This window comes from Physella acuta, unplaced genomic scaffold (genome assembly GCF_028476545.2).
Source record: "Physella acuta isolate Inbredline_101_S28 unplaced genomic scaffold, ASM2847654v3 ptg000243l, whole genome shotgun sequence".
Taxonomy (NCBI): domain Eukaryota; kingdom Metazoa; phylum Mollusca; class Gastropoda; family Physidae; genus Physella; species Physella acuta.
The window spans coordinates 656,621-670,617 of NW_026731762.1; the positions used below are offsets into that span (position 1 = coordinate 656,621).

General features: G+C 37.8%; 1 protein-coding gene across 1 annotated transcript in view; it reads right to left on the minus strand.

Annotated features, from left to right (window-relative positions):
- Positions 1-2,290: 2,290 nt before the first annotated feature.
- Positions 2,291-13,997, minus strand: part of LOC131938386 (dynein axonemal heavy chain 5) — a 51,249-nt gene continuing 39,542 nt past the window's right edge. Inside the window, exons 65-85 of the mRNA XM_059296385.1 lie at positions 13,848-13,985; positions 13,125-13,382; positions 12,580-12,774; positions 12,232-12,387; positions 11,940-12,122; positions 10,900-11,004; positions 10,635-10,773; positions 10,113-10,418; positions 9,539-9,678; positions 8,947-9,114; positions 8,685-8,820; positions 8,242-8,381; positions 7,690-7,854; positions 7,026-7,220; positions 6,745-6,895; positions 5,829-5,940; positions 5,071-5,227; positions 4,696-4,908; positions 4,439-4,567; positions 3,974-4,100; positions 2,291-3,471 (exon numbers count right to left, since the gene is read on the minus strand). Coding sequence (XP_059152368.1) covers positions 3,188-3,471; positions 3,974-4,100; positions 4,439-4,567; positions 4,696-4,908; positions 5,071-5,227; positions 5,829-5,940; positions 6,745-6,895; positions 7,026-7,220; positions 7,690-7,854; positions 8,242-8,381; positions 8,685-8,820; positions 8,947-9,114; positions 9,539-9,678; positions 10,113-10,418; positions 10,635-10,773; positions 10,900-11,004; positions 11,940-12,122; positions 12,232-12,387; positions 12,580-12,774; positions 13,125-13,382; positions 13,848-13,985 — 3,597 coding nt within the window. The 3' untranslated portion in view covers positions 2,291-3,187. The remainder of the gene's footprint in view (positions 3,472-3,973; positions 4,101-4,438; positions 4,568-4,695; positions 4,909-5,070; positions 5,228-5,828; positions 5,941-6,744; positions 6,896-7,025; positions 7,221-7,689; positions 7,855-8,241; positions 8,382-8,684; positions 8,821-8,946; positions 9,115-9,538; positions 9,679-10,112; positions 10,419-10,634; positions 10,774-10,899; positions 11,005-11,939; positions 12,123-12,231; positions 12,388-12,579; positions 12,775-13,124; positions 13,383-13,847; positions 13,986-13,997) is intronic.

Below are 13,997 nucleotides of genomic sequence, written 5' to 3' on the forward strand. Positions count from 1 at the left end.
CCCCCTCCCGAACGAAATGAAATTTAAATAGAAAATATATACCTTTAACAGTGTCCGCCTCCCCCCCCCCCCCCCCACCCCCGAAGAAAGTCTACCGCCCCCCCCCCCCTCCCGAACGAAATGAAATTTAAATAGAAAATATATACCTTTAACAGTGTCCGCCTCCCCCACCCCCCGAAGAAAGTCTACCGCCCCCCCCCCCCCCCCGAACGAAATGAAATTTAAATACAAAAAAAATATACCTTTAACAGTGTCCGCCCCCCCCCTCCCGAACGAAATGAAATTTAAATAGAAAATATATACCTTTAACAGTGTCCGCCTCCCCCCCACCCCCCGAACGAAATGAAATTTAAATACAAAAAAAATATACCTTTAACAGTGTCCGCCCCCCCCCCCCGAAGAAAGTCTACCGCCCCCCCCCCCCCCCTCCTGAAAATTTCAAGTGCCCCCCCCCCCCCCCCCCCCCCGGAGAAAAAAGTCTGGAAGAAACACTGCATGCAAAGCTACGGGTCACTTAACAAATCGGAAGGGTTAATTCAATCCCCGGAATTTTCCTGTCACGGCGGCCCAGTCAAACCTGCTTATCAGTGTACTAAAAGTATCTAAAATGACATTTATCACGCATAGCCTATGTATTGAATGAATAACTCTTTCGGCTCATTTTGGTGTTATTTAAAAGCCACACGACCATCTTTTAGTTCTCCGGATACTGAAACATATTGAAATGGTACTTAATGTACGTGGATTCACTTGGTAACAACAATTTTTAAAACCATGCTGTTGAAAAGTTTTAAGGGGTCACCCATAAATGACGTCACGCTTTTTTGACGATTTTTACCTCCCCCCCCCCCCTCCTCTGTCACACGTCGTCACAAAAAGCCAGACCCCCCCCCCTAAAATGACGTCACACCTCAGCCTACAACCCCCTCAAAACTGCTCTTGAATTTTTCTTAAAACATCGAAATTTATCCAAATCTTGTCAGAACTCTGTCAAAATAGAGTATTTTGATCTATTCCTGTTACATTTTACTAAAACCGTTTTCTTAAACGCGAAATAACGGCTAAAACTCGTTTTCTAACATTGATTTTTTTAAATGCAAAAAAGTGACGTCACACCATCTGAACCCCTCCCCTCATCACACACCGTCACAAAATTACGGACCCCCCCCCTCCCCCTACGAGTGTGACGTCTTTTATGGACGACCCCTACGTAACAGTGAATTGACAATTTTCTAATATAAAAAAAATTAACACCTCCAAAGTATACTTGACTTTCTTGACTTAATCCTATTTGCTCCTAGTATAACTTAAAGTTAAAATTACTCTTTGGAATCGGGCGCAGAGTTTCTTCCAGGCATCTCTTCAGGGGCGAAGCGCCCCCCCCCCCCCCCCCGAAAAAATTCTACCGCCCCCCCCCCCTCCCGAACGAAATGAAATGTATATAATTTATATAGAAAATATATACTTGTAACAGTGTCCGCCCCCCCCCCCCCCCCGAAGAAAGTCTACCGTCCCCCCGAAAATTTCAAGTGCCCCCCCCCCCCCCAAAGAAAAAAGTCTGGAAGAAACACTGATCGGGCTTGAAGATAAAGTAGAGTTCACCTATTCATGTTATCTCGGCATATGAAGGGACAGTGTGGTCAGCACTATGTCCAGCTGCCTTGACTTTCCCAAACGTGAGTCAGGTACCCTTCACTTTTACAAAAATATAGCTTAGGTTATTTTCAGTTATAAGTTTAACAAATCAGTCCTAGCGTTATAATTAATAGCCTGCACCATTTTTTAAACAGCCTTTGCCTGAGGGATGTTACCTGAGGGATGTTGCCTGAGGGATGTTGCCTGAGGGATGTTGCCTGAGGGATGTTACATGAGGGATGTTGCCTGAGGGATGTTGCCTGAGGGATGTTACATGAGGGATGTTGCCTGAGGGATGTTGCCTGAGGGATGTTGCATGAGGGATGTTACCTGAGGGATGTTACCTGAGGGATGTTGCCTGAGGGATGTTACCTGAATTATCTTCAAACAGATTTACCACTGACGAGTGGTGCTGAAACATTTCAGATGGGATAAGACAATTTTAAAAAAAAACGTTTAATTAATGTTTGATGACTAATTTAACATCTAATTAAATTTTTTAAAATTGATATCTTGGTATTGTCATTGATGTGGAACGCATCTAGAAAGTTTGAACAAATAGCTGTATTAAAAGTGTGACGTCAGTAAAGGAAGAAGACCCCCCCCCCCCTTTATGATAACAACTAGCAGATTCCAACAACAGTTCCAGTCAATTTACTTTGAAATTCTTTTATTAATACTGCTCAGCAACACAGAAAAATTGTGTTTGAATAAAAAAAATATTTTCACAGCACACTTTGAGGTTAAGATTGATCTAAATTTTAAACTTTGTGTCAGTAATACTAAGCGGTATGATAAAGATTGCACACACAAAGAAACTAATACTTAAGTCAATTACAGTCAACAATTGTGTAGTGGTCAGTTAATAATGGAATACTTGTTGACCTGCCGAACTGTTTTGATATACTGTAAATATTAGCAGACACAGAAAATGCTTAACTATACAAATAGGCCTACTATCACAAAATACACTGTAATATAGATTTACAGTAAATCACAAAGAAAGCATTGCATTACAACATTTCACATTTGAAAAATGTTGATATTGTTAAATTATCAATACTGATTATTTGTTTAATAAAAAATATGAATGTCAGAATAATAGTTCTATAACTCCAAAGGCTTTTTTTATCATGAATTGACAATTTTCTATTAAATTCATTCCTCTTAGAAAGGTGTTTTCAATTGTGAATATCACAATATATATATATATATATTTATTCATGTATTTTTAAAAAAAACTTTTTAAGAAAACAGCGCATATAATCTATATAATTTATTAACCAACAAGTTTAATTTAATAAATGGCTTATCATTTTCTAATTAATACCAATTTCATGGTATATTTGGGCTACTCGTTCACTTTTCTTAAGATGGTCAAAATATTTCAAAACACATTCTTGTCATTTTGAAATATATTTAAAAACATCCATAAATTAAATAAAACTGATTATATCTGTTCAGATTATGAGATAAAATTATAACTGGCCAAGGTATGGCTTAGAGCCACATGAAACCAAAATTTAAAAAAACAATGTGTGTGGGATAAAATCTACTTGATGTCACACAGCAACGCCACACCTCGCAGGGTCCAGTAGTCGGGGTTCTTACTGGTCTTCAAAGACAGGGGGAAGATGTAGGTGAGATCTGTGCGGTTGGGCTTCTTGTAGACTGGACACTGGTAGACGTTGGCGCTGGGGCCTTTGTCCTGGTTGCTGGCAAAAACATGCACAACAGGCAGGGGCGTGTACAAGACCTTGGGGGTGGGCTCGATAAGTTTGGCGTTACGACGGTCCCAGCCTGAACCGTCCAGGTACAGCCCATACACGTACACACCTGAAAGAGATCATTGATAGGCTACCATGGCTTGGATAATCATGCTGGTAAATCTAGTCTGGCCTTATTTTTAATTTTTAGGTTATTTAACAGTGTTCATTACCGAATAAAAGTTTGAAGTTTTTTACAGGTATATTATTATTTGTATTATTATCATTTATATTATCATTTATATTATTATCATTTATATTATTATCACTTATATTATTATCACTTATATCATTATTTCATTTGTAGCTTCAGTTTGTTTACATTTTTGTGCAGTTCCTAATTGTTTCACATAAAACTTATATTTAAAAAAACATCTTTATTATAATTTGTTAAGGTGTTGCTTTTAACATACTACAACACCAAAAAATAAAAAAAAAATTTTTAATTAAGTTTAGAAGCCCTAGAAGAAATCATTATAATATTTGTGCTTTACTACAGTAAAACTGACCTTCAGATGGGTCAACTAAAACAAAACGGACCTTCAGATGGGTCAATTAAAAACAAAACTGACCTTCAGATGGACCAGAGGTGATGTCCTCTCTCATCATTTTTGTGACATCATTCTCCAAGAAGACAGTGTCAAGAGCCCAGCCCTTGTGTGCTCTGGTAATTTCTTGTCTCATGGCCGTCAGGAAACCCTGGACAAAGATGGACAACATGTTAGCTTGTACAAAACCACCATCAGATGTTTCCTATAGGACTTGATAGTTAATTAGCATCAGTTACACCACTGCTTAGCCTAGCAGTAAAGGGCTTGACTGCTAACCCGAAAGTCTCACAATTGAATCCCTGACCCCCACACAGGGAAAGTTAAGGTGGCTTGGCATAGTGCTGACCACACTATCTCTTCATATGCTGAAGTCACAGAAACAAGTAAACTCCACTTGTCCCATGGACCATCAGGTTCGAAAATGGAACTTTACCTATTTTTACATCAGTCAATGGTCTAGTGCTGGTAATAAACTTAGAATCTCACCTGGGGATTAAAGAAGCCAGTCATCCAGAACGTTGTTGGACGACCTTCAAAGAGCCAGGAGTTGAACTGGACATTACGGTCCAGCAGGTCAGTGAACCAGAACCCCAGTGTTGTGGACTGCCAAGATACCTGGCCACAAATTGGTTTTAACATTCAAATTCAATCATGTGAAAAATCCAAAGTTCTGATATAATAAAATTAACCATAACATAAAAAATTTTGTTCCCTAAGAAAAACCTTTCAAGTTTTGAACGAACCTTTTTCCAGTTGTTGGGTACCCTAGCATCAAACATGTTGTCCAGGGCGTCCCTGAGGTTCTCAGACATGATGATTGTGCCATCTATGGCCAGCTTCAGGTCCATGAGGGTGGTGCGCACTAAACCAATTACTCGCTGCATGCGGTCAATCTCTTGTCTTAAGAAAATGTTTAGAGGCTGGAGGGATCCCATTTTCTTCAATCGTTCTTTTACCTAAAATATTGTTTAAAAATGTTTTTATACATTTGTTTCAATATGCCTAAAATGAATTGACAAATGAACAAAAATCTAAATTTGGTAGCCAAACAAAAAGTAATAATATTCTAAAAGTAGTTGAAGAAGTAGATAAAAAGATGAAGTGAGTTTGGCGCCAACCTCATGAGGAACGTAATCTTGTGGTAGCTTCTCCAGCATGTCGTCTGCAAGTCTGTAGACAACTGTCTCACGTGTCTCCCCACCCCCACTGCCAGCGTCTTTAGGCTGGATGTTAACAATGGTGGACAACATTTTGTTGGCCGTGTTGGTTTGATAGCTGAAACACCAGAACTCAATCAATAAACAAACAACTTCCAGGGTTAATTTCAACATAGTTCGTTGTTCAGTAAAAATAATACTTTTTCATTCTTGATTTATAACGTTGGACATGATTTCTTCTAAAAGAATGAAGTATTATGTGTCAACATGTTATGACTCCAATTTCAACCTGCTTATCTTTCTGCATTTGCTTTTGTCCATCCAAGAACAAACTACAAGACAGCAGTTTGATTTTAGAGTTTTCTCTACTAGATTGTTTGCTATCCCCAGTTACTGAGCCTCATTTACCTGGTTCAAACTCATGAGCTTAACCAGCTAAGTAAAGTGTCAACAATAACACTGAAAGCAACATTACATCTTTCACTGCATCAGTGTGTTTAATGTCAAGGCAAAACTAGATCCTGTAGAGCTGAATTGTTCTATCTTGAACTATTGTATGCACTTTTCTTATCATCCTTTGATCTCACCCAATTTTTAAAAAAAAATTTCTTTCTCACACCTAGGCAGAGTGCTACAGCTAACATCAAGATACCCATGTACCAGCATCAATAATAGTCTCACGTGTACGTTATGTTATGTGAGAGGATGAGGAAACTTACGTGATGTCAGCGTTGGGGTGTAGACCAAAGCACTCAGGCGAGTCCACTAGAGGCAAGGACTCAATGTAGTTCCTGTACTCTTCCAGGTTCTTACATTTAGGGATCTTGTAGCCTGGTGACATAGATTATATGGTTATATAGAAAGTGGATTCAAATATATAATACGTTGATCATAAGGTTATATACAGAGTGGATTCAAATATATAATACGTTGATCATAAGGTTATATACAGAGTGGATTCAAATATATAATACATTGATCATAAGGTTATATAGAGAGTTGGTTCAAATATATGATACATTGATCATTAGGTGATATATAGAGCTGCTTTAAATATGATACATTAATTATATGGTGATATACAGATTTGATTAGAAAATAGATTCTATTCAACAGTATTAAAAAATGTCAAACTACTATAGATTTTTGTAAATTTTTAAAGTAGTATTTTTAGAAGACTTAAACTGGTTTTATTTTCCAGGACACACCATTGTGTAATACAGAACCTCATACAAACTTTCATAGTAAACAATCTTATTCATTGACTCTGTATTGTAAACAATCTTATCCATTAACTCTGTATTGTAAACAATCTTATCCATTAACTCTGTATAGTAAACAATCTTATTCATTAACTCTGTATAGTAAACAATCTTATCCATTGACTCTGTATAGTAAACAATCTTATTCATTAACTCTGTATAGTAAACAATCTTATCCATTGACTCTGTTCACCAGAGCAGCAGAGGACTGACATAGATGTCAAAAAATTATGAGAAAACCAACTTCTGTGGCCCAACACCCCAAGTAGGTTTAAGGGATGAGTATAGAAGCAGCTAACCTACAGGCCTGTGTAGGTCATCAACTAACCCCTAGACCTACCTGTGTAGGTCACCAACTAACCCCTAGACCTACCTGTGTAGAAAGCAAAGTTGTCAGTGAACATGGTCTCACTGAACCAGACCCTGGTGTAGGTGTTCAACAACCTCTTGTCGTAGTCATCAGTGACCCTGCCGCCATACTGGACTTCACCAATCATGTACCTCACAGTCACCCAGTTCACACCCTGAAAAATTTCAAAATTTTAAAAACTTTTAAACTTGTTTTTTTTTTAATTATTTTATTTCTATTTATTGTATTTTTAAAAATTAATTTTAATAAAAAAATAAATTAAAAAAAAAATAATCACTACTAACTCTCTTAAGGTCAAGGTCATCCAGGTGATTCTGGATGAACTGGATGGTGGCGTTGAGGTCACCCTGGTTAAACTCATAGGGAATGTTCCAGCCAATGGGACCAAACTTCCTCCTCTCCTGGACTGTTGTGTGCAAGAAGGCAACACCGTACAGCATGGGTTTCCAAACTGGCAAGTTGCTGTAGTCCAGTTGTTCCTGGGGGAAAAGAAATTATTTTGGTTTAGATTTTTATTTGGTGGATGATGAAGGAAGAAATTTATAATAAAAAAAAATAAAACCAAAATTTCGGGTGTTGATTGTTTTGTTTCTACAACCTATTTTATAGAAGGGCTAATTAAATCTGAATTGCATTTTCCCTTAATTTTTATTTGTTGAGCAACTGCAATCTATAATTCTTTAAAAGCATGACTTTACTTTTCTTAAAAAAGATTAAATGAGATTAATGTAGAGTATAATTACTATTTTTAATAGGTCGTAACAAACGCCTGAAATTCTATTGTTTTTAAAGTAAGTTGTGTAAGCTATTTTTGACTGATTAAAATTTTAATTCATCAATTTTGTTTAAAATGAGCAAAATCAAAAAAAGTTTTTTTAAATAAAAGGTTAATGAGAATGATAATCTTGCGCAGATAAAAAATGTTGAACTTCAGTGTCAGGGGGTTACCTGGGTCACGCCAGTGTATGTCCTCTTGAGGCCAGCCTTGACCCCCATTGGCGGCTCATTGGTGAACTTGATGGAGCACTGCAGCAGGTTGATGGGGAACTTGGGATGTTCCTCTGTGGTCAGCCAAATACGGAACTGGTCATTCACTGACTCTGTTGTCAGGACCTAACATAACAGGACAAAGTTTGCATCAGAATTAAATAGTTCTAATTATTTTATTAAAACACTGATGTTTAAAGTTTAGCTAAAGAAACTGAAGATAGGGAAATTAAAAGAGGTTGGGTGGTATAAAGTGAAGCAGATGAACTCTATTTCATCTGCCCTATGTGTCTAGGACATGAACAGGAAAAGATGATGGTAAGCAGTACTAGGAATATGGTACTAGGAATATTGTACCGATAATAACAAAAAAATAGTTTCAGTATAGACCAACTTATAGACCAAAAGTACTAAAAAAGATTTTCAATATAGATCAGCTTTCATAAAAGTACCACCAAATCTTCCATCCCATTGTAGCTAACTATGAAACACCATCCACCCATCCCCACTCACAGTGTCCAGCAGCTCGTCCATGAAATCCAGACCCAGATGACAGTTTTGTAACAAAACCCATCTGCCCTCTGCCATTGACAGAGATATCAGTCGTCGTGCATGAACGTCCTGACCTTGTCCCATAGAAATGGATCCACATTCTGGAATGGAATAATTAACTCTTTTTTTAATGTGCATAAACTCCACCAAATGCTTCAACCACTTTCTCAAACATTTTTGCTTCAGGGTCAAAACCCACAAACACTAGCTTAGATATTTCTGATTGGCTAGGCTTTCAATATTCTCAGTTGGGTCAAAACCCACAAACACTAACTTAGATATTTCTGATTGGCTAGGCTTTCAATATTCTCAGTTGGGTCAAAACCCACAAACACTAACTTAGATATTTCTGATTGGCTAGGCTTTCAATATTCTCAGTTGGGTCAAAACCCATCAACACTTACTTAGATTTTTCTGCTTGGCTAAGCGTTCAATATTCTCAGTGGGATCTGAACCCATGGACAGGAAGCAAACCATGGGTGTCCTTGAGTGTGACTCCTCCCACAATGACTCCAGGTTCAGGATGACACCTTCAGCAAACTGAGTGGGAAAAACAAATTTCATTTCACTAAAAAAAAGTAAACTTTATGAGATATAACGCAAGATACTAAACAATTTAATTTTAAAGTTGATGGATTTTGATCTGGGTGTGATCAGTTATCTTACTTCTTGTCCCATCGCCTCAGCCACGTAAACTCTGGCCATGGGGATGGTTCTGTCAGGGCACCAGGATCTGATCAGCAGAAGCTTCCGGAAGTTGTCAAGGCTGTTACTGTAGCCGTCAGGGATGACACTTTCTTCAGGAGCATCTTCATCAAACCAGGCCTTCCACGCCTGTAAACACATACATCATTAATTTAGTTAATTAAACTAGGCCAATTAACAACACGACATTGAATACATTTATTAAAGTCTGCCACAAACACAACATTGATTAAATTTTAATTTTGATTTTGTTTTTTTCAAAAATGGTCCTTGCAAGACTGCAGACTTGCACCTTACTTAGGTGTTTAAAGAATCTTCTAATATACTAAAATGATCATTAATTCAGTTCATTAAACCAGGCCAATTAACAACACAACATTGAATCTATTTATCAAACCAAGTCGACCAAGTCTGCCATAAACACAGCTTTGATTAAATTTTAATTTTGATTTTGTTTTTTCAATAATGGTCCTTGCAAGACTGCAAACTTGTATCTTACTTAGGTGTTTAAAGAATCTTCTAATATACTAAAATGATAAGACAAAAAAATTACTTTGTCATTTCTTCCAACTTGTGAGAGGATCTGACTGAACTGAGGCAGCTCAGAGAGTTTGACCAGGTTCAGCCATGTCATGTCCATGATCCACTTCTTGGGCTTGGGTTCTACAGCATTCAGGTCCAGGGCAGCACCACCTGTTGGCAAACAAACACGGGAATAAATGTTGGCTTTTTTAAAATTCATTTAACTATCAAGGTTCTTCTGCCTGAAACCATTGAAACTTTTGACAATGCTGAAGAAGAAATCAGGAGGGAGAAATGGGTTTGGATTAGACCAGTAATTCACCAACAAACTTCACTAGACAGCAACTAAATTGGAAACCGTGCAAAGAGAGGAATTCCTAAATACACCTGGCAATGAGAACTTAAGGCAGACACAACTAAGTAGCTACATCTAGAACATACTGGAGAGAATACTCAGAGTACTCAGGAGAAATAATATGATGGCCCATGCCCCAACAGATATGACAAGAAAGGATATTATTTGTAAAAACATAGGCAGACAAATTATAATTGGTGGTTAAAAAATTTGAATTTAACATTCATGAAACTAATGAACCAAAGCTTACCTTTAATAAAGACACCAAACTCCTCTCCCTTCACTCTGCCTGCAGCCATCTCAATCTTCAGGGTCATCAAGAGAGTGAACAGGAATTTGTCTGTCTCGTACAGGCCACGACAGGTGTATTTGAAGACAGACAGTGTCAAGTAATCAATGATGTTGTTGATACGCTTGCTTGTGATGGGGGACTTGACAGATTTGGACATGGACAGGTCAAAGAGTTCCAGGAACTGCTTCAGTGATGTCTGGTACATGATGTTCACCATGCTCATCTCCACGATCACGAAGTAGATAATGCTGCCACGGGTTGCAACTGGACAGATAAAAATTACAGCATTGCAAACATTTTTACAGCTGTATTTAAAAAAGTGTTTTAAAAATTTCTAGGCTAAAATTTTTGTTAGCCTCTTTGGTTATGTAAATTACATTGTAATGTGAAACAACAAAAATTTTCATTTTTTTTTTCAAAATAATCAATCAAAAGTAAACCTGCCACAAAACTATTAGGCCAGTAAAGAGTTAACCTTACCTGGCCTGAACTCTTCTCTGGCAGAGTTAATTTTAGTCTCTGTATCAGCAGCAATGGTCAGTTTTTCACTGACTTCCTCAGCTGTAATTTTGGTCACTTTCAGCACTTCAATCAGGGATTCATCCTCCACTAGAGAACCCTGTAGACAGAGATCAAATCACTTGTACCGAACTAGTAGAAAGAATCTCTTACATAACCAATTATGGCTCAGTCTATTATTGTTTTGACAAAACAGCCAGATTGAAACAATAATGTGATTAGTTACCTGGGTAGATGTCAGCCTGTACAACAGATTGTCTTCAAGTTCTTTCATTTTCCTTTTGTTGCTGGTCACCTCCTCCAAGAGATTTGTTCTCTCAGCTTCCAGTTCCTGGTTTAAATATGACAAGTTTTATTGATGCATGTTCTCTTTTTAATTGTTGCACTGATGTGCTTAATATCAATTTTAAATAACCTGAAGATTAAAATAGGAATATAAATAAAGAGAAGCAGAACTATGTAAAGAGGATTGTCTTGCAGAATGTATCATGAAATATTGAGTTTTTTGTTTTTTTATTTTCTCCTAAACAGCGTTGTTAATATAATGAAAAGACAAAACAATGGTGACAATATTTGGTCCTTTCTATTCATTTATCTTTCCCCATCTGTTCCTCTCAATATATTGTTCTCTCCATCCCTCCCATATCTAACCTACACACCTGTTTCTCTGTGAGAATGACAACACCCAACTAACCTACGCACCTGTTTCTCTGTGAGAATGACAAGACCCAACTGTCTAACCTACACACCTGCTTCTCTGTGAGAATGACAACACCCAACTATCTAACCCACACACCTGTTTCTCTGTGAGAATGACAACACCCAACTATCTAACCCACACACCTGTTTCTCTGTGAGAATGACAACACCCAACTGTCTAACCTACGCACCTGCTTCTCAGTGAGAATGACAACACCCAACTGTCTAACCTACACACCTGTTTCTCTGTGAGAATGACAAGACCCAACTGTCTAACCTACGCACCTGTTTCTCTGTGAGAATGACAACACCCAACTATCTAACCCACACACCTGTTTCTCTGTGAGAATGACAACACCCAACTATCTAACCCACACACCTGTTTCTCTGTGAGAATGACAAGACCCAACTGTCTAACCTACGCACCTGCTTCTCAGTGAGAATGACAACACCCAACTGTCTAACCTACACACCTGTTTCTCTGTGAGAATGACAACACCCAACTATCTAACCTACGCACCTGCTTCTCTGTGAGAATGACAAGACCCAACTGTCTAACCTACGCACCTGTTTCTCTGTGAGAATGACAACACCCAACAGCTGATCCTCCAGACCCTTCATGGTGACAGTGAAATCAATGATGGAAGTTCTAGCAGAGACCTCAGGAGTGTAGGCAGGGTTACCTAACTTGGTTGTGATGTACAGACAGAACCCCTTCATGACATCTACCTCCTTGTCTCCGACTTTCACCTGAAGAATCAATTTTAGAAAATTACGACTCCCCATTCAATGATTCATCTAAGGGGGCCTTAAATTTAAACTAACAAAGCTCTTACTGAATAAAAATCAAAGCTTTTACCTTAAATGTGGAGCCTGATTTGATGAAGTTCTTTTCTAAGACATTGTCCAAGGCAGGGTCCAGCTCCTCTCCGACGTCTTCAATGAGCAGAGGTCTGCCCAGGGAGAGGGAATCTTCCAGGTGGGTCCTGAAGTATTTCTGGTTCAGTGATGTGATCTATACAGACAAGACATGAGCTGGGTTAAATGATGCATTCGTAATGGTCTTTTTCCTTAAAGAAGTATCTTATTTAACACAAAAAGAATTTATTATTAAAAATATAACATTTCATTTAATGATTTTAAATAGAAATAATTTGGTGTATGATTAAATACAAAAATACAAATTCAACAAAATTCCAGACATTACCTGAAGCTCATTTTTTCCTTCCTTGTTTTTAATCCATGCTTTACCTTGACCTTGTGGATCAATCAGCAATGGATATCTGGATGCCTTGGTGACAATGAGACCATTCTGAATGGAGAGCTCATCATTGGGCAGGCCTTGAAGGTTCCACTCTGAGATGGTTGTGTTCAGTACCAGCATAGAGATGATGTTCAGGTCCTGAAATTGTTTACATGACACCAATTTAAAAATAGCCAGGTGATATGTTTTAATTATTACAAGAAAGTAAATTATAGAAGTCACAAGACATCTATTTATAACTTCTACAAACGCCAGAGTAAAATTGAATGGTATAATTATTTAACACATTTACAACTAGTAATTAAAAAAACCAGCCAATAAGTGTGAATTTTACTTCAGTCATGTCTTTATACCACAAATTACTATTTGCTTCAGTCAATTCATTAATTTGTCATAAAATTTTTCCCTTTCAAACCTGACGGTCTATGGGGCAAGTGAAGTAGAGTTCACTTGTTTGTCATAACATGTACAGAAATGATGGTTCTTACATCACTGAATGGAATCTTAGCAGCCAACATCTCTTTCTTCCAGCTTCGGAGCATCAAGTTGCGGAACTCCTGGTTGAAAGGCCCGGAGTAGGAGAGGAATCCAGTGGCCAGGAGGACATCACCCACCAGCCTCTGGATCTGGGCCTCAAATGTTTTACTGGCCTGCGTCCACCTGATCTTCTCCCCAGACAGGCCGTTGATCAAAGCTTCAGCGTTGTTCATCTTGCGACGGCAAGCATCGGCATCATCCATCAACGCCTGGAGAACAGAGAAGATATTTCATTTAATTCATTCTTGCTCAAATCAGATCTCTAAATTTTACACATTTTAAAAAAAAAGTAGACTTAGTAAACATTAAGGGTGAGGATGATGTTTGTGTTAATCAGCAACATATAAAAGTACGTTCTACTTTATTGGAGTTATTCGACTTCTTGTTTTTTCTAACATAAACTGCAATGTCAAGTACAGTGCTTCCTCTTTTTGAGAATGTATTAAAAAAAACGAACAGCTATTTTTTTAAACATTTAATCTTTCTTTGTAGCATCAGTAGTGCCCATGAACTAATTATCATATACAAGGCCATTATTAATTAATCATAGGTAATTATAACTCATATTTAGAAAATAAGAATTTATACACAAAATGTGACAAGAAAAATAAAATAATATTTGTTGGTAAAAATGACAAACCAAAGAATGAGGTCAAACAAGTTCTAGCACTGACCTGTTTTTCTGCCATGGCTGCATCAAACAGAGCCTGGACCTCGTCCAGTTCTTTCTGTTTCTCGTCCAGCTGGGCCTGGGCTTGGGCCAAATCAGCGTTGGCCGCATTCAGACGAGCTTCTTGTTTGATCAGATTGGCCTGTCAACATCC